The following is a 21,666-nucleotide window of genomic DNA, read 5'->3' on the forward strand; positions in this document are numbered from 1 at the left end:
TAGCTGAGAAAGAACAAGGGAATTAAAGGCAGTTTCCCTTGTGGCCACTGTGTGTATTGCCCTTTTATGGATATTACAAAATGTTTTTCAGTTGATGGGTTTAAATTTTATGACATAAGGTTTTTCTTTAATTGTCAGTCAGAAGGGGTCATTTACCTATTGCGTTGTTCCTGCCCAACCTTTTACGTTGGTAAAACCAAGAGAGTTATAAAGGATCGAATCCAGGAACATAGGTATGACATTCTAAATACACTAATGTTACAAGACATTTTTCTAATTTTCACAATAGTGAGGTACGATCCCTAAAATTCATAGCGATTGATTAAGGCATTACTTCCGGTAGAGGTGGTGATAATAATAGAATCTTATTACAAAAGGAAGTAAGATGGATTTTTAGGCTCGGCACTAGATTTCCTAAGGGTTTAAATGACAAGTTTAAATTTGCATCCTCTTTTTATAACTAAGTTTTCTTCCTCCATGTACTGTATATATTGAAATGGCTACATTATGTAAATAATTATTGTTCCAATTTGAAAATTAAACTAGAGGTACTTTGTATCTATAGGAATAAAGCATAGGTCATATAAATGTAGGGTGATTTTGCCAGTCTCCTGTTAACTTATTGTAAAAGATATTGGAAGTTAATGCTGATGAATGTATGGATTATACTAAAGGTAGTATTGTCCACCTTATTCAGCAGGTGTCCAATTAACCTGTAATCTCATCAAGGTGCTATAAATGGTGGAGCCTTCTGGTTAGAAGTTATGCCCTGATGAGGCCCCAGTATGCACAAGTTGTTGGTGGGGTGAAACGTGCGTTGGCATGATGTGCACTGTTGTATTCACAAGACAGACACTGGACAGTGTCTTGCTACTGTAAAAGACTTTACTTTCTACCGCTGAACTATCCATGGGTGAACTACTGCTGCTACTTTTAATACACCCTCGGTATTAGCCACAAAATATTCCAGGTGCCGATTTATGGCCCCTAGGTGCACACAGTGTCTTTAATATATGCGGCTCTAGGAAGGATAAGTTTTGTGTGGAAACCGGCTAACCCTATGGTGTTTGTGTTCCATGCTCTTCTAAAGTGGGTTCAGCGTAAACCGATGCTGCTGGAAAATCTCTTTGGGATACACAATACAGATGAAGCAATCCGCTTGTGAATTGGTTTTCCCTGATGTCTGATGACGACTCTGCCGCTTACACTTGCGTTTTTTTTGGTGTCTCTTTGTGAAGTTTCTACAAAAGTCTCTTCTGTAGTGGAGACCCAATCAGCAGAAGGGAGGTGGCGGTTTAAACCTATGGCAAGTTTTCCACAACACACTGTACTTGGAGGATATTACCTGGAACTTAGCCCATCCCTTTGAGTGAAGTCACGAGATCAGGCTACACTGTGAGATCCGCTGTTCATAAACAAAGCAAAACGCTCCATGGTATGTGAGTAAATGACCTAGTGTGCAACTTCCCGCTGCGGTCATAATCACTCTGGGACTTATGTTCTGGACGGCTATTGTTTAGGCTATGCTCTAGTACTGGTTCTCTATGTGTTACGTAGAGAGTGTGCTTTTTGGAAACTGTATACACAACTTTGTATTTACAATGTATAATGTTTGTTACATCTTATAGTGACAGCGGTACCGTTTAGTCCTTTACATTTTTAACAGGTTGATATGTTAATTGTTTGTATGCTCATTGGTATTTGCAGAATAAATATACCTTTTTGTTCAGTTACGAGTGCTGTTTTTCCTCTCTTTCAAAGGATAGTATTGGATATCCTTTGAGTCTTCTCTCTATTTTAATTGATTGTGTGTGTGTGTGTATATATATATATATATATATATATATATATATACACATACACACACATAAACTTACATACACACGTGTGTGTGTGCGCGCGTATAAGCCCCCAAACACCCTAAAATAAATATATATTGCAAATACCGCTTCTACTGAAAAATCAGTCTTTGGGGTCAATTTATTTAAGTGCAATCGGACATGATACGATGTAGCGTATCATGTCTGCCGCTCATCGATAAATGCAGACAGCTTGTGCAATGTCACCCCCTGCAGATTCGCAGCCAATCGGCCGCTAGCAAGGGCTGTCAATCAGATCGCCACTTCATTACTGCCGTTTCCGGCGAGCCTGAAGGCTCGCGCAGAAACAGGGGCATCAAGCTCCATTTGGAGCTTGATAATTCTCCCCCTTTATCTTTTGAATACAGATATTTCATTGATATGTATTGCTTAAGAACACCTTTTATAAAAGGTGTTATTGATCTCTTTTTTTTTTGTTTTGATTGATAATTACTTTAAAAAAAACCCTGTCAAATCTGTTGCTAGGTAACATGCACACTTCTATAGCAGAGGCCAGCAGGAAACCACTGTTTTACACATGCTCAGTAGAGGGCTTGTGACAGGATGCACACCTACATTTTAACATGACATTCTGGCTTAGCAGAGAACTTCAAAGAGCTTGTTTAGAGTGAAAACAGGTCAATTATTTTATTTTCCTTAAATATACTTTATTTTGTGTATTCATTGCGCTAATGTTTTTTTTTTAATCTGAATTCAAATACTGTTTTATGTCCATTAACATACAAACCACAATACAGTCAACTGTAAATTAAAAATACAACAGTTCACTATAAAACTATTATTATGAATGCTAGTAAAACAAATGATCTTGAACAAATAAAAAGGAAAAATGAGCCAGCAATATTTATTTTGAAATAAATGACGGCCTCCATATTTGAATTGCATTTTATTAGGTAATTTTCTGCATGTAAAAACGGTTGAAACGGTTATTACCCATGTCATATTTCTGTAATAATTTGCAGCATATAGCACACATTTTGTGATTAAGAATTGGCAATGATGTGCAATAAAGCTTCAAACAGAAGATGGTATCCTGGGAACCAAACTAAGAAATCTCTCACATGCAAGGATTTTCACAGAACTGTAGCATTTTGACATTTATTGTTTTGCTAACAGAGAATACGGTTTTGCAGATTTTTATGAAGTAATAAAAAGTTAAGGGTAAAGATTATACTTTGTTTTTACATATAAAATCCCAAGCATCCTACACAAGAGCTCTAAGACACTTTGTTTAAAGCACTTAAAAAAAATAAAAAAAAAAAAAATGGGCCCTGCCATTGGGGTCTACTAAAACTAAAGCACAGGCAGGTAATTAGTGGCTCAGTCATTGGGCTCAATGCACTAAGCAGCATATGCTGCTTTTGAGCGCTTGAGGAGCAGGATAATACGTGAGCCTGCTTCCCACAATGTAAGAAACAGCGATTACAAGACCTCTCCGTCACGTCTGAGTTGGCGTATAGAAATCACGTTGGTTCGGTGTGATTTATAGGATCTTGTGGCACCATAACACTTACTTGCGTGTGTGTTATGATACATAAGGGCAGTGGACATACAGTGTCCACTGGCTTTATGCTGTGAAGCCAGGCAGACAGGTTCCCAAGTCGGAAACCTTGTCCACACTGGCCTTTGTACCTGGGGACGATCGAGATTACTTTCACTCAGTGGTATCCTTATATCTGGCACATTAGTTTGTCCTCAGGAATTTTTTAAAGTGCACTTGCAAAAAAACACTATTGTACTAATTATCGCCTAGCCTGACATTCAGACAACCTTGGTTTACCAGTTACCTAAGGCTTCCCTTATATCAGGGCTCCATTTATCCATAAAGCCTCAAATATTTTGCCTGGCATCAAGATTTGTGAGCCCTGCTAACCCCTATTTATCTACCACCATACTACCCTGGCATTTTAAAGGGCACATTTGCTCCTTGCAGCCACCTGCATAACACTGTTAATGGTTACAGAACTATGGCAATTCCCATTATGCCATGTGTGGTTTAAAGTAGACCAGCTGCTGCAAGGGCTCAGATCAGCAATCTATAAAACCACCGGATTGCATTTCAAGTAAGTAGTCTGCTCCGTGTTTTTTTCTAGCAACCAAGATGTTAAATCTATATAGTCTATTGTCTATAGTCTATTGATTGTGTGTATGGTAATATAAAGGCATTAATTATTTGCTGTATGTGTTTCTGCCTGTCAATAGGTTAAATCACTGCTTTGAGTTTGTTATGCAGTACTGTATTTACCATAGACACACAGGCAAACAAATTTACTGTGGCACATGTACTTTTAGGGGTTGCCATTGTTGTTTTAGTGTTATAAAACAATGGATTAATTGCTTGAATGACTATGTCATTCCTAACCAAGCGGTAATTCACAGATCCCTATGTGTTCCATAAAACCATAGGGTTAAATCATTACAGAAACTATTATTGTTAGCACTTTATTGAATCTATCTTTAGGACTTAGTGGTATGTCCATTATTGAAGCTGCACTTACTAATTAGTGTCCTTTTTCTAGTGCCCAGAAATATTATAAAATATGAATTTCTAATTCCAAATTTTTAACCATAACTACACGAAAGTGTATCGTGATATCTATCACCTTTTGGATCCTTAAAAAATATACTTTAATTCAAAAATTTCTTACATATTTAAATATACAGTATATTGCCCAGCCCCAGGATAAAGTTCCCAATTATTTACAGAGGGTCAAACGATAAAATAAAACATCTCTCAGTAAATGTCCTTTTACGTTTACACAGTTATCTTGCTAATAATTTTTGTTGAATTAAAATAAAAAGAATTACTAAAAATGGTGATCTCTAGTAAATCTTTCTATACAAGTAATTTATGACACAGTGAGCAGCTGTATATTATAACAGATTACAAAATATTATTTTATTGAGGTACAAGAGACTTGGCCGAAAGTTGTTTAAACATTGCAGTGATACTAATCAAAACACTTTGATCGAATGACTCCAGTACATAAAAGCACACTTGGTTAATACATGGCTTTAAAAGTGCAGCTACAGTTCTTCAACCTAAAGCGGTGGTGCTGTAGGTCAGTCAAGTACAGATGTGCATATCGTTTGAACCTTTTTCACAGTCCTTTGTTGCCCATGCATTATGGATCTGCTTAAGACGTTTATAAGTCTTTAAGCTTACATTCAGTGCTGGATGTACTTCACTAATACCAGATTCTCCCATAAGGGAGAGGCCACATATTCCAAAGTAGGCATGTAAGGCATCTGAAAGGATGAAAAAAATAATTAGGTGTGTGCATGATGCATGTGCACTATTTAGATTAGCGCTGCGAGTTTACACAAGGTGAATATATAATGATACTACAATGTTCCTTTAAAACATGTCTGACAAGTAGAATCCCCTTGTCATTGAAAGGCTTTGTTATTGAAGTGAGCCACTACAAATCACTGAATTTTCCAAGAATTAACTGCTTAAGAATTAGCCAAAAGAACACACACACATATATATATATATATATATATATATATATTTTTTTTAATCAAAGAAGAAAGAAGTTTACATACACTACATAAATTAGTTTAACCAATACAAATTATGCTAGATAAGGCTGGTGTATGCTTTCCAGAGTATGTTCTGCATGATACATAGGGCTCGATTTATCAAGCAAGGGCGGACAGGGGCTTACATATGCGCCCCTATCTGCCCCAGTTCTCTTCTGGCGGGCTGCCAAAATGTAACGTTGCACGCGAGCGATATTTTATACTTGCGTGCAATCCCGCCCCCTACCTGCGTACAGCAAATCATGCGCGGGTAGACTCTGTCAATCTCCCCGGTTGGACAAGACCGGGGAGATTGAAATTCTGCCCCTAAAAGAGCCTTGTGAGAACCTGCAGTCATATTGAGGTGTAGGGCTTGATAAGTTGAGCCCATAATGTTTGCTTAGATCAGTGCAGGAGCTCATCTACATCTGGCTCTGACAGCCAAAGCAGAGGAGATGACGATTACAAATAGACAGATTTTGCTACATATGTTCTCTAATGTTTTCCACTGATCTTTTTTTTTGCAATGCATGATTAAAGGGACATAAGAAAAAAAAAAGAAAATTCTCTAATTAAACATTTTAAATTCCTGCATTATTATTTCTAGAATAGAAAGAAAGTAACAAGTCTTTTGTTAAAACAGCAAACTGCAATTTAAATAAGGAATCCTTACACACAGAAAAGAAAAAAAAAAAAAAAAAAAAAAAGTAAAACCCAGGGAAGATAAGTATTTAAGTCCCATATAAAAGGATATGCTCTAAACATTAGCAAATAATGTTCAAACACTCAAAAAGTTAAACTAGGGATATGAGCGCAAACATACAGGCACATAAACACCACACATGCAGGAAATTAAAGTGATGGTAAATCCTATAGTTTGTGGAACGTTAGGATTGACCATTGGAACAAATAAAAGGGGACTTTCAGTCATGAAGTATAAAATACGTCATGTTGAAAGTTCCTTTATTTGTCTAAAGTGTTTGCCGTGCTGCCTGAGGCCTCAAGCAGCACGCTATTTTATAACTGAGGTGATTTTAGCTAATAGCGTGCTAGCTATCCGGCATGGCGCCAGCTGGCCCGCATGGCTATTGGCTAAGAGGTGGAAAAGTCAACTCACATCAAAAAAGCGTTTTGCCGTGGGCTGCCTGAGGTGCAAGCAACGTTCAGCATGAAGTATTTTACACATTAAGAAAAAAAAAGTATTTTATTTACCAGGATGACTGTCAGGCCATTTTGCAAAGCCCCCAATGAGACGATCTTGTGTGGAAAGAATAAAATTTCTGTTTTTCTCCAAATCTGTATACTTGAAGATATTCAGGAGCTGAAAAAAAAAAATTTAGGTTACAAATGATTTAAAATACAGAAAGACAGATATTCTATGTACACGATAGCTAGACCAGAGGTCGCCAACCGGTGGTCCGTGACACCATAAAGCAAGAATGAATCTACTCTTATGGTGTTAGCCCCATCGCACCGCAACTCCCTACAGTGCCTGGCTAGACATCATTGAAAACGGACGGAGGAGTTAAATTACTATCTCCCTACGCACATTGCGTAGTACTGCACAACTTGCGTAGCTAGAAAGTATTTTTAACTTCTCCTGCCCGGCATGCTGCTCAGACGAAGATGCTTCCATTCTAAAGCCAGCAGAGGTTGGTATTGTCTTGGCTTGAAATAGTGGAATTCAAGTATATAAGAAAAGTAACTCTTAAAAAAAAAATTCTATTATATTTCATTTATTTTCTTCACTGTCTCTTTGTATTAGTTTTCCTAATTCCTTCAAATGGACTTCCATCACTGTTTGTCTTCATCCCCTCCATCTTCTTTTTTTATTTTTATTAAATATTAAATTAGTTTTCATTCTAATAATTTTCCCGAGCGCAAAGCCATTCCACCTGAATTACAGTAATTGCCATCCGGCAGATCAGCCATATCCCACCAGTATTATAGTAATTGCCAGTAACATCAGTCGTGGTTAGCTCACATCCATATTGAGATCTTTCTGATATAAACTTAATTTAAGACTCCAATGTCTGTCCATGATCATAAGTAGTTTTGAATAATTCCTAATTGGGGAGGTAACTTGGTAGTCTTGTGGTCCTTTTTAACATAATTATTTTCCCCCCACTTTCTGCCTCTCTGTTTCCAGCTCAAAAGTTGGCACTCACCCTTCATCTGTCATTTGGAAGTATTCTCTCAGTTCTGTTATTCAGTTAGTTCATTCCAAAAAATAATTCTTAAAAATGTGTAAATATATACATAATTTAAACGTAGCTATACTTTTTGCTGCCAACGGTTTAGACATTAATGGCTGTGTGTTGAGTTATTTTGAGGGGACAGCAAATTGACACTGTTATACAGGCTGTACACTCACTGCTTTACATTGTAGCAAAGTGTCATTTCTTCAGTGTTGTCACATGAAGATATAATAAAATATTTACAAAAATGTGAGGGGTGTACTCACACTACACATACACACACATTGAGGATTGTACCTTTTTTTTAAAAAAAAAAAATCATGTTAGTGGTCTATGGGATTGGATTCAAAATTGTGAGTTTTAGTGGTCCCTGAGGTCCGAAAGTTTGGCGACCCCTCAGCTAGACTGATTACATGTCTACAAAAAAAGCACTAAGTAAATTTTTGGAGGCACTTATATTATTTTTTCCAACACCAAAACCAAATAGTCAAACATATAGCAAGGACCTTACTAGTGGGATAATTCCCTGTCTGTCTTCTTTTTCTCATATAATACTAGTAGAGCATTCTGGTCATCTTTTTTTTATAGGATTGTTTTTCATGGTGGATTAGACAAGAGTTTACACAGTATTCACTACATACACGTTAAATGGTCTTGCCCACCCTAAGTATAATAATCCAACTATCCCAATGCAATAAAAATACTAATGACCACACTAAAAATCCATTTGTAATTGAATGCATTCTAAATGTTAACTTATTAATGTGATAACCATCAGGTCCTAGCTACTTCCCTTTTCTTCCTACTGTTCCCCCATTTTTGTGACCTAACTTTTTTTAGTTATAAATACAATTTTAGAGCCTTTTTTTCCCAAGCATTTAGAATTTCAGTAAATTAATTCTGAATGTCTTTGTACACTTATTAGCTTGGTGACCGGCCCTTTAATTCAACCCATTGTAGGGCATCACATTGCTTTTTGCACTCTCACACTCAGGAACATAAATTTCCCAAGATTTTATTAGCTCTTTAGTTAATTTTCCACTTTGCCTCTTAGAGGTTTTTAACATCACTTTTTATTCTGGGCTATTATTAGCATTTATTAGCATGCATTAGTCTTTTATAAATGATAAAACAGAATTTATGCTTACCTGATAAATTACTTTCTCTTGTGATGTATCGAGTCCACGGATTCATCCTTTACTTGTGGGATATTCTCCTTCCCAACAGGAAGTGGCAAAGAGAGCTCCCCCTCTAGCTCCACCCCCCAGTCATTCGACCAAAGGTTAGGAAGAAAAAGGAGAAACCATAGGGTGCAGTGGTGACTGTAGTTTAAACAAAAAAAACTACCTGACTTAATAGCCAGGGCAGGCCGTGGACTCGATACATCACAAGAGAAAGTAATTTATCAGGTAAGCATAAATTCTGTTTTCTCTTGTAAGATGTATCGAGTCCACGGATTCATCCTTTACTTGTGGGATACCAATACCAAAGCTTTAGGACACGGATGAAGGGAGGGAACAAGACAGGTACCTTAAACAGAAGGTACCACTGTTTGTAAAACCTCTCTCCCAAAAATAGCCTCCGAAGAAACAAAAGTATCGAATTTGGAAAATTTGGAAAAAGTATGCAGCGAAGACTAAGTCGCTACCTTGCAAATCTGTTCAACAGAAGCCTCATTTTTAAAAGACCATGTGGAAGCCACTGCTCTGGTAGAATGAGCAGTAATTGTTTTGGGAGGCTGCTGGCCAGCAGTCTCATAGGCCAAACGGATGATGCTTTTCAGCCAAAAGGAAAGAGAGGTAGCAGTCGCCTTCTGACCTCTCCTCTTACCAGAATAGATAAACAATGAAGTTGTTTGTCTGAAATCCTTAGTTGCTTGTAAATAGAACTTTAAAGCACAAACCACATCAAGATTGTGTAACAGACTTCCTTCTTCGAAGAAGGATTAGGACACAGAGAAGGAACAACAATTTCCTGATTAATATTCTTATTAGACACAACCTTAGGAAGAAAACCGGGTTTGGTACGCAAAACTACCTTATCTGCATGGAAAGCCAGGTAAGGTGAATCACACTGTAAAGCAGATAATTCTGAAACTCTTCGAGCAGAAGAGATAGCTACCAAAAACAAAACTTTCCAAGATAAAAGTTTAATATCTATGGAATGTAAAGGTTCAAACGGAACCCCTTGCAGAACTGAAAGAACTAAATTCAGACTCCAGGCTTGATTCTGACTAAAGCCTAACTAAACGCTTGAACGTCTGGTATCTCTGCCAGACGTTTGTGTAAAAGAATAGACAAAGCAGATATCTGTCCTTTTAAGGAACTAGCTGATAATCCTTTCTCCAATCCTTCTTGGAGAAAGGACAATATCCTGGGAATCCTAATCTTACTCCATGAGTAACCCTTGGATTCGCACCAAAAAAGATATTTTCGCCAAATCTTATGGTAGATTTTCCTGGTGACAGGCTTTCTAGCCTGAATCAGGGTATCAATAACCGACTCAGAGAAACCACGCTTTGATAGAATTAGGCGTTCAATCTCCAAGCAGTCATACGCAGAGAAATTAGATTTGGATGTTTGAAAGGACCTTGTATTAGAAGGTCCTGCCTCATTGGTAGTGTCCATGGTGGAAAAGATGACATGTCCACTAGGTCTGCATACCAGATCCTGCGTGGCCACGCAGGCACTATTAGAATCACCGAAGCCCTCTCCTGCTTGATTCTGGCAACCAGACGAGGGAGGAGAGGAAACGGTGGAAAAACATAGGCCAGATTGAAGGACCAAGGCGCTGCTAGAGCATCTATCAATACCGCCTGGCGATCCCGGGATCTGGACCCGTAAAGAGGAAGCTTGGTGTTCTGACGGGACGCCATCAGATCCAATTCTGGAGTGCCCCATAGCCGAGTCAGTTGGGCAAATACCTCCGGGTGGAGTTCCGACTCCCCCGGGTGAAAAGTCTGACGACTTAGAAAATCCGCCTCCCAGTTGTCTACTCCTGGGATGTGAATTGCTGAGAGATGGCAAGAGTGATCCTCCGCCCACCTGATTATTTTGGTTACCTCCATCATTGCTAGGGAACTCCTTGTTCCCCCTTTATGATTGACGTAAGCTACAGTCGTGATGTTGTCCGACTGAAATCTGATTAATTTGGCCGCAGCTAGCTGAGGCCATGCCTGAAGAGCGTTCAATATCGCCCTCAGTTCCAGAATGTTTATCGGGAGAAGAGCTTCTTCCCGAGACCATAAGCCCTGAGCTTTCAGGGAGTCCCAGACTGCACCCCAGCCCAACAGACTGGCGTTGGTCGTTACGATGATCCACTCTGGTCTGCGGAAACACATTCCCTGAGACAGGGGAACAACCACCAGAGAAGAGAATCTCTGGTCCCCTGGTCCAACTGTATTTGAGGAGACAAATCTGCATAATCCCCATTCCACTGTTTGAGCATGCATAGTTGCAGTGGCCTGAGGTGTATCCGTGCAAAAGGGACTATGTCCATTGCCGCTACCATTAGTCCGATTGTCTCCATGCACTGAGCTACAGATGGCTGAGGAATGGAATGAAGAGCTTGGCAAGTAGTTAAGAGTTCTAACTTTCTGACCTCCGTCAGAAATATTTTAATTTCCACCGAGTCTATTAAGGTTCCTAGGAAGGAAACTCTTGTGAGGGGGGAGAGAGAACTCTTTTTGATGTTCACCTTCCACCCGTGAGACCTCAGAAAGGCCAATACAATTTCCGTGTGAGACTTGGCTCTTTGGAAAGTCGACGCCTGAATTAAGATGTCGTCTAGATAAGGCGCCACTGCTATGCCCCGCGGTCTTAGAACCGCCAGAAGGGACCCTAGCACCTTTGTGAAAATTCTGGGAGCAGTGGCCAACCCGAAAGGAAGAGTCACAAACTGGTAATGCTTGTCCAGAAAGGCGAACCTGAGAAACTGGTGATGATCTTTGTGAATAGGAATGTGTAGATACGCATCCTTTAGATCCACGGTAGTCATATATTGACCCTCCTGGATCATTGGTAAGATTGTCCGAATGGTCTCCATCTTGAATGATGGGACTCTGAGGAATTTGTTTAGAATTTTGAGATCCAGGATTCGTCTGAAAGTTCCTTCTTTCTTGGGAACCACAAACAGGTTTGAGTAAAAACCCAGCCCTTGTTCCGCAATTGGAACTGGGTGGATCACTCCCATTGTATGTAGGTCTTCTACACAGCGTAAGAACGCCTCTTTCTTTGTCATGTCTGTAGACAGACGAGAAATGTGGAACCTTCCCCTTGGAGGGGAGTCCTTGAATTCTAGAAGATATCCCTGGGATACAATCTCTAAGGATCGTGTATGTCTCTTGCCCAGGCCTGAGCGAAGAGAGAGAGTCTGCCCCCTACTAGATCCGGTCCCGGATCTGGGGCTACCCCATCATGCTGTCTTGGAGGCAGCTGCAGGCTTCTTGGCCTGTTTACCCTTGTTCCAGCCCTGGTAAGGTTTCCAGGCTGACCTGGGTTGCAAAGCGTTACCCTCTTGCTTTGTAGCAGGGGAGGATGAAGCGAGACCGCTCCTGAAATTCCGAAAGGAACGAAAATTATTTTGTTTGTTCTTTATCTTAAAGGACTTGTCCTGAGGGAGAGCATGGCCTTTTCCCCCAGTGATTTCTGAAATAATCTCTTTCAATTCAGGCCCGAAGAGGGTCTTTCCTTTGAAAGGGATGTTCAAGAGTTTGGAATTTGACGACACATCGGCCGACCAGGACTTTAGCCATAACGCCCTGCGCGCTAAAATGGCGAAACCTGAATTCTTTGCCGCTAACTTAGCTAGTTGGAAAGCGGCATCTGTGATAAAAGAATTAGCCAGCTTAAGAGCCTTAATTCTGTCCATAATGTCCTCATATGAGGTCTCCGTCTGGAGCGCATCTTCCAGCGCCTCGAACCACAAAGCAGCTGCAGTAGTTACAGGAACAATGCACGCAATAGGTTGGAGAAGAAAACCTTGTTTAACAAAAAATTTCTTAAGTAAACCCTCTAATTTTTTATCCATAGGGTCTTTAAAAGCACAACTGTCTTCAATTGGTATGGTTGTGCGTTTAGCAAGTGAAGAAATAGCCCCCTCCACCTTAGGGACCGTCTGCCACGAGTCCCGCATGGGGTCAGATATGGGGAACATTTTCTTAAAAACAGGAGGGGGAACAAAGGGAATACCTGGTCTATCCCACTCCCTAGTAACAATATCCGCAATCCTCTTAGGGACCGGAACACATCAGTGTAAACAGGAACTTCAAGGTACTTGTCCATTTTACACAATTTCTCTGGAACCACCATAGGGTCGCAGTCATCCAGAGTAACTAATACCTCCCTGAGCAATAAGCGGAGGTGTTCTAGTTTAAATTTAAAAGCCAACGTATCTGAATCCGTCTGATGAACCTTTCCTGAATCGGAAATTTCTCCCTCAGACAGCACATCCCTCGCCCCCACTTCAGAGCGTTGAGGGTATATCGGATACGGCTACTAAAGCGTCAGAATCTGTTCTTAAAACAGAGCTATCATGCTTTGCAGGTAACACGGGCAGTTTAGATAAAAACACTGAGAGAGTATTATTCATAACTGCCGCCAAGTCTTGCAAGGTAAAAGAGTTAGACGCACTAGAGGTGCTAGGCGTCGCTTGAGCGGGCGTAACGGGTTGTGACACTTGGGGAGAGGTTGACGGACTAACCTCGTTACCTTCTGTCTGAGAATCATCTTGGGCCACATTTTTAAGTGCAACAATATGTTCTTTAAAGTGTATAGACATATCAGTACAAGTGGGACACATTCTGAGGGGGGTTTCACCATGGCTTCTAAACACATTGAACAAGGATTTTCCTTGGTGTCAGACATGTTTAACAGACTAGTATTAAAACAGGCAGGCTTGGAAATCACTTTAATCAAGTAAAAACACACTTTGAAAAAAACGTTACTGTGCCTTTAAGAGATAAAAAAGGCAGACAGACAATTTTGCAAAACAGTGAAAAAATGCAGCAAACTTTTCTTAATTTTTACAGTATGTACCTAAAGCATTAGTAAGATTGCACCACTAGCAATAAAAACAATTAACCCCTTAATGCCAAAACCGGATCGACAGTAAGCCAAAAAAACGGTTAAAATACTTTCAGCACCCTGCCACAGCTCTGCTGTTGCCCTACCTGCCCTTAGGAACCAGATTTGTGGGGACAAAACTTCTTATAGGCCCTCAAACTGCAGCCGGACCCTCCATGTGAAGCAGCCTGAACTTCTAGTTAATTATAACTGCGCATCTGAGGCGCAAAATTAGGCCCCTCCCACCTCACTACGGTGCTTGTGAGGCCTAAAGAAACACTCCCAAGTGTATGAATAATAGCCATGTGGGTAACAACCCCTGAAAAAAACCCAAAGTAACCCTCAAAGTGTCTCAAACAAACGAAATTTTCAATAAAAACCGTTTGCCATAAAGTAGTGTCAACCAGCATAAACTAGCCCTGTTATGTAAGCTTAAAATTCCATACTTTACATTCTGAATATAGCTTACCCTTCCCACATGGGGATATTATCAGTCCTTTCTAGCGTTATCACAGTCTTGTCTAGAAATAAATGACTGAACATACCTTTTTTTGCAGCCTAACCTGCAAACCGTTCCCCCCAACTGAAGTTTTCTTGTACTTCTCAGTCCTTTGTGGGAACAGCAGTGGATTTTAGTTACAACATGCTAAAATCCATCTTCCTCCCTGCAGAAATCTTCATCTCCTTTCTGCTAGAGAGAGAGTAAATAGTACACACCGGCACCATTTAAAATAAACTTTTGCTTGTAGAAAATAAAAACTACATTTCTAACACCACATTCACTTTACACTTCCGATTGCTTAGAGCCGGCAAAGAGAATGACTGGGGGGTGGAGCTAGAGGGGGAGCTATATGGACAGCTCTGCTGTGTGCTCTCTTTGCCACTTCCTGTTGGGAAGGAGAATATCCCACAAGTAAAGGATGAATCCGTGGACTCGATATATCTTACAAGAGAAATATTGTTGATGATCTAGAGTATTAATCAACAACAAACTTTTTTCACTTCCTGTTAATTTTTCCTTACTGGTCGCATGTTAGATTCATCTGTTTTTGTTTTGAAATTAGCACGCACATCTGTATGCCTTTTCTACACTGTTTATATTTTCCAAACTGCACTCATGTGATCAGCATTGTTAAACTTTGACACCATTGGCTATTACCTAGTACTTAATCTCACTACAGGCGGACACCTGTAGATCTCTGATGAAGCGCATGAGAGCATGCGCGAAACGCGTCAGATCCAGCACCCCCTGCACACCTGTGTTAGTGCTACTCACCTTCAGTTTGAATAAACCACCTGGCATCTCAGTTTTCTCCGGTTCCTCGTCTTTTTTCTCGTTTTATATATAGGCTTAGAAAATGGGAGCAAAAGGAAAACAAGTTCCCAGCAAACAAACTTCAGGATGCGGTAGCTCGGCAATCAATGTCTCAATGTGGGCTAAACACAAGCAATTAAACTCAAACTGGAGACAGCTTGTACGGGCACTCACGGAATCCACGGAAGGAATGTGAAGGGGGAATCCTCTCTCAGACGCTTGTTACTAAATTTCTGCTCTATTTTTTAATGTGACCATTAAAGATTGGACTTTTTATTTTACGGCATTGGAGGCTTTTTTCATCATTACTAATTTATATATATATTGCAGTCCCGTATGTATGTATGTATGTATGTATGTATGTATGTATGTATGTATGTATGTATGTATGTATGTATGTATGTATGTATGTATGTATGTATGTATGTATGTATGTATGTATGTATGTATATATATATATATATATATATATATATATATATATATATATATATATATATATATATATATATATATATATCCCCAAAAGAATTAAGGAATAGCGTAAAAACAGTCCAAAGACACCTGCTCTTAAAAAGTGTATAAATTTTAATATGATCCAAGATAAAAAGACATCGTAGTACAAAAATAAGAGTTAAAAAGTAACTCAGTGTGTACAGAGACACCTGTCTGCAAACATGTTTCGTGCCTCGTGCAGCTGATTCATGTAGCGCTTAGGGGTCTGTGCATCCCGAAACGTCACTAACAAAATAAATCTATTTTTTTTCACAAATCCAGTGAGAGCAGTCTATATGTTTTACTATTGAAATTTAATCCTGACTAAGCACCCTGGTCGTTGACTGGGTGCCAGACTACAGACACACCATAGAAAAGCTAGAGTTCAAGTTACCAATTAAAAAAACAAAACTTTAAAACAAAATGGAAGTTCAGAAAATATAGTGATGGTAAATCCAAGCATATAACAAACGCTCGGATTTACTATCACTAAAAATGAAGTGGAGGTTAAATGATCAAATATGTAAAAAAAAATTGTGCTAAACTCAACCTATCAGTGCCGTTGCACAAGGCTAAACTTAGCGGCTATAGCCGCCCACGTCACATGGGTCTCCTTCAGTGAGGTGACATTTGCACCTCTAAACCAATAGCCATATGTGTCAACTGTGTTCTGTATGTATGCACGGCTATTGGTTTAGAGGTGCAAGTGTCCCCTCATTGGTGGAAGACTAATGTGTTGAGTTTTGCGCTATGCAACGGCACAGAAAGTGTGAGTTTAGCACCCTTTTTTTACATATTTGATTACTTAACCTCCACTTTATTTTTAGTGAATTTTTTTAAACGCTCTGATTTACCATCACTTCAATCTCCATCACAGAATTTAATATAATACAATATATTCTTTGATGTGGGCGTTTAAGTTTCCGATCAAATGTTAAAAAAAAGTGTAGAAATTCCAAAGTTAAACACCTGCCTTAATATACATCTTTTTGCCATTTAATATATAGCACTTGCATTTACCGTTAAAGTTGCTCCCACCCAAAAGGAGTAGCAAGTATCAACAGGTTTGTTAGGACGGCCATGGAAGCCATTCTGCTGCCTCATTATGCACCATCTTCTAATTCTGCTCAGCTCCTTTTCCGAGAAGACATCTTCAAGCTTTCCCATTAGACAAAGTGATGCAACACCACAAAAAGTTGAACCACCTGTTTAGAAGAAATCATGAGCAAGTTTTCTTTAAAGTGATTGCAAAGTTGACCTATTTACTGCCTAGTATATACATTTTTTAAAAACAGGGGCACTTTCATTGATTAACATTTTTTAAGATGCTTCATTTGTAAAATAATTACCATTTATTGATTGTAAACATCGTACTGTTCCTCTGCCCACATCTCATACTTTAATTTTGCTGATCGATGAAGAATCCAGCTTCATCCAATCGTTGCGTGCCCCACTTGGTGTCCAGCTCGTGGGGCACACAATGATTGGATGAAGCCGGATTCGTCTTCGAACAGCAAAATAAAGTATGAGATGCGGGTGGAGGAATGGGGCAATGTTTACCATAATTTTATCAATGAGGCGTCATAAAAAAAAAAGTAATCAATGAAAGTGCCCCTGTTTTTAATAATAATTTTATATACTAGGCAGTAAATAGGTAAACTTTTCAATAACTTTAAATTAAAGAAACCAACGACTACAGCAATTCTTGGCACTTATTAGATATTTATTTTAACTGCTTAATTGACATTTTTTTTAACACAATTATGAAGCAAAATTGAAGAGAGAAATATAAAACCCTGTGTGTTTGTGCGTGCCTGCAAGCACACTTAGAGGGGCCAAGTTTAAAATTTGAGACTGGCTGATTTAATTTTGAGATCCAGCATATCTGTTTTATCAACAGTGCCTTCCAGTTTGCAGTAAAACAGTATATTCCTGTGGGAAATATTTAGTATAACTCTCATTCCTTTTTGCAGAGAATGCCAATTATGTCCAACTTTGGGAAGAAAAGATTTATAAAAGCTATTTGGCAAACAAATTAAATCAGCACATTCTCATATGACATCTTCAGTGCATTAATAGAAAAAGAAAACAGATGAAAACATGTAGTCACACAAGGAATTAAAGGGACATTAAACAGTAAATAAATGCTATATAAAACAATGTATGTGAAGATTAGCCTGAGAATAAGAATCTAATCTAATCTTATCTAATCTTTTCTGCTAAAGACAATTAGGGACAGATAATGGGTCTACAAATAATGGCTTTGTGGAATTAGACTTAGCTGATGTAATTCTATAAGAAAGACAACATAAATGTCTTGTGATTACAAGGTGTTAAACATTGCTATACTGCACGCAGCCTTCAGACAACCATTGCTCGCACACTTTGTCTTTAATTGTCCTCGGCAGAAGAGATTAGATAAGGTTTCAACATGGCAGCATCCATTACTTTAAAGAAACTCAGGGGAATTGGAAATTCAACAATTTTCATATAGGGACAATGTACTGTAAATTAATATTTTGCCTGATGGAATTTATTAAAGCGTTTACAATACAATAGCTCCTTTACATTTATTTTGTCATGTGAAATAGCTGCTTTGCCAGTTAAAAAACGCTGAATCTAAAAATATCAACAAAGGGCAGCTGGTGGTGGGGGAGAAAGAGAAAACAATTGGAAATTAACATTTTAGTACCTAAGTACAGGCCTTTGTGTATAGAGCGAGATTTCAAAAGGAGGTCTGCCCTTCCTGCAAGTTCAGCTCATCTGAATGGGCATGTTCTTGAGAAGTGGAAAAGGGGACAACATAAAATATTGAAAGTATATTGCAAACTTTGTTTACTAGACATAATTAAACATTTTATATTGCAATCTGAACGTTTAATGTCCCTTTATGTAATCAATTATTCTTCTAGATTAGCTCAAGATAAAATAAACATAATCCACGTAATGGAATGCACTAATTCAAGAAGAAACTATGAATAATAAAACAATTTAATACAGCAGTGTCTCAGCACATAGCATAACAGTAAAACTATTACAAGTATAACCAGGAACACCCTCCCCCACAAGCAAGATCTAATACAAGTGAAATTTTTGCTTTAAAGGGACAGTAAACACCAAAAATGTTATTGTTTTAAAAGATAGATAATCCCTTTAGTTATCATTCCCCAGTTTTGCATAACCAACAATGTTATATTAAAGGGACACTGAACCCAATTTTTTTCTTTTGTGCGTCAGATAGAGCATGCCATTTTAAGCAACTTTCCAATTTACTCCTTTTATCAATTTTCTTCGTTCTCTTTCTATCTTTATTTGAAAAAGGCATCTAAGCTAAGGAGCCCTGGACAGCACTTGTTTATTGGTGGGTGAATTTATCCACCAATCAGCAAGAACAACCCAGGTTGTTCACCAAAAATGGGCCAGCATCTAAACTTACATTTTTGCTTTTCAAATAAAGATACCAAGAGAATGAAGAAAATTTGATAATAGGAGTAAATTAAAAAGTTGCTTAAAATTGCATGCTCTATCCGAATCACAAAAGAAAAAATTTGGGTTCAGTGTCCCTTTATTATACTTTTTTTTTTTTTTTTTTTTTTTTTTTTTTTTTTTATTATTATTTTTATTGAGGACAAAATATACATTTACAAAAATAAAAATATACCAAGTACAATTGTAATTTCAGGATTTCACTTAACGTCTGATGCTTTGAGATGTACTTAAATAGTTACAGTCCTCTAAGTTTTTTGTTTTTTCCCCCCTCTTTTATATAACAATCTAGGCCACTTTTAGACCTGTGCTACTATAACAGGTTATAATCAGGGGTTAACCTTGAACAGTGAAACCAGAAAACATCAAAGGAAGAGCCCTTTATTATACTTTTTACCTCTGTGATTACCTTGTATCTAAGCTTCTGCAGACTCCCTCTTTATCTCAGATCTTTTTACAGACTTACATTGTATGCAATTAGTGCTGTCTCTTAAATAACTCCAAGGGTGCGAGCACAATGCTTTTTATATGGCAGACATGAACTAACGTCCTCTAGCTGCGAAAAACTGTCAAATTCATTCAGATAAGAGGAGCCCTTTAAAGTGAAGGTCCATTTTGATGAATTAGTGCCTGGTTTTTAATAAACCGATTAAAAACAAGGGCACTTTAAAGTGAAGGTAAACTTTGATGAATGAAAGCCCGTTTTTTAAAAATGCACTTTCATTCATCAAAGTTTACAAAGCAGCCGTTTTGATTAAAAACTTACCTTTTTTTCCTTTTCACAGCCAGAGCAGCTTCCCCCTCCTGGAAATCCTCTTTTCACACATCAGCAATGACCAATGACTAATCCGGCTTTCTCCAATCACAGCATGGCCTCAGGCAATGACTACCCTGGGGGGGAAAAGCCGTTGGAGGAAGTCGGATTAGTCATTGCTGATGTGTGAAGAGAGGATTTCCAGGAGGGGGAAGCTGCTCTGGCTGTGAAAAGAAAAAAAGGTAAGTTTTTAATCTAAACGGCTGCTTTGTAAACTTTGATGAATGAAAGTGCCCCTGTTTTTTTTTTTTTGTTTTTTTTTTAGTTTTCAAACAAGCTTTATTAGCGAAATGTGACAAATAATACACAAATAAATGAGGTACAGTGCATCATACAATATAACTGGTTACATATGGGTGTACATCTTGATGAAGACCTTCCGCATACATTGACAAATTTTGCTCAATCAGTATATTGTATTACATCAGATGTCTCGAGGAGACTATCGGATTGATTTACTTAGACATAAATCTTGTTCTGATTTGTGGTAGAAGCTATTCTTACAAAATTCTTTATTCAGATTATACAAAAAGAACCTAAAGACGAGTTATCATATTTTTAAATTTTTTGAACCTCGGGAACATTTCAAAGTAAAAAGTGAATTTGCACGGCTTAATTAATACATCTAGCCGTGGGTTATTATCTTCCCTAGGTGTGCAAATTCCCTGTTGAAAAGGAACTGTCAGGGTAATGAACAGTGGGGAATTCGGAAAAGGGAAAGGAAAGGGGGTTCAGAGGAGAGGCGGAAGGGTTAGAAGGACGAAGAAGGCGGAATGGCAAAAAGGGGGGGGGGTATGAGAGACAAAAAAAAAAAAAAAAAAAAAAGGGGGGGGGGGGGGGGGGAGGAAGGGAGAGGGGACGAGCATTATGGGTGTATCAGTGTGTTATATATACTTTAGGAATAAATCATGGTCTTCGCCCTTCCCAAGTGAGCAGCATCAGCTCATGTGTGCACAGTTTCCCGGTTTTAAGGTAGTGGTACACCTCTAATCTCAGAAGGTCAGTTACTTTGTTTTTCCATTCTTGAATAGTGGGTATGGTCTGTTTTTTCCAGTATAATGGGATTAACCCTTTCACTCCGTTAAGCATCAACAAGAGGAGCAGGTACTTATCCTCGCTCACAATCTTTGGTAATTGATGGTACAATAAATAACTAGGATTGGGAGGGACGATGACCTCCAGTACCCTGCTAATTTCAGCCATAATGCCATTCCAGTAGGGTTGTATCAGTGGACAAGTCCACCATATGTGCAGGAGGGCCCCCTCGCCCCCACATCCTCTCCAGCATCCCCCACCAGATTGTGGGTAAATGTGTTTCAATCTTTGGGGAGTTAAGTACCACCTACTGAGCAGTTTATATTGTGTTTCCTGGACCCTAGCCGAGACAGAGGCCCTTCTAGTCCTATCGAAAATCTTATTCCACTCCCTGCGATCTATTTCTAGACCCAGGTCATCTTGCCATGCTTGTGTGTATGTTGGGAGGGGTTGTTCATCTCCCATCAACAGTAATTTATATAATTGCGAGATCAAATGGGATGGGTGTATTGTTGCTGTGCATAGGTTTTCAAAGGAGGTTCTATGTCTTGTTAAATCAGGTTTCTCTTTGTGTGTGTCAAAGAAGTGTCGAATCTGTGCAACTCTGAACCATGAAGTGAAAACTTCAGGATCCCATTCCGCAAGCTCCTCCTGTGTCTTCAGTTTATCTTGACAGAGGATGTTATATATTGCTGAATCAGCAAGGCTACAGATCCTGTCCGATTGATGTGTACTAGTGATAAATCCTAAATCAGGGTTTTCACTGATAGGGGAAACCGGTGAACTCGGGGTGGATATATAAGAGGCTTTTTTGAGCAGTCTATCCCAGTCCATCAGGACCTCATCCACCAGAGGG

At 38.8% G+C, this 21,666-nt stretch overlaps 1 protein-coding gene across 1 annotated transcript in view; it reads right to left on the reverse strand.

Annotated features, from left to right (window-relative positions):
• Window positions 1-2,749: 2,749 nt before the first annotated feature.
• PGGT1B (protein geranylgeranyltransferase type I subunit beta) overlaps window positions 2,750-21,666 on the reverse strand; it is a 61,452-nt gene continuing 42,535 nt past the window's right edge. Inside the window, exons 7-9 of the mRNA XM_053701565.1 lie at window positions 16,496-16,680; window positions 6,618-6,726; window positions 2,750-5,129 (exon numbers count right to left, since the gene is read on the reverse strand). Of these exons, the coding sequence (XP_053557540.1) occupies window positions 4,948-5,129; window positions 6,618-6,726; window positions 16,496-16,680 (476 nt within the window). The 3' untranslated portion in view covers window positions 2,750-4,947. The remainder of the gene's footprint in view (window positions 5,130-6,617; window positions 6,727-16,495; window positions 16,681-21,666) is intronic.

The sequence above is a fragment of the Bombina bombina genome, chromosome 2 (assembly GCF_027579735.1).
Source record: "Bombina bombina isolate aBomBom1 chromosome 2, aBomBom1.pri, whole genome shotgun sequence".
Lineage (NCBI taxonomy): Eukaryota > Metazoa > Chordata > Amphibia > Anura > Bombinatoridae > Bombina > Bombina bombina.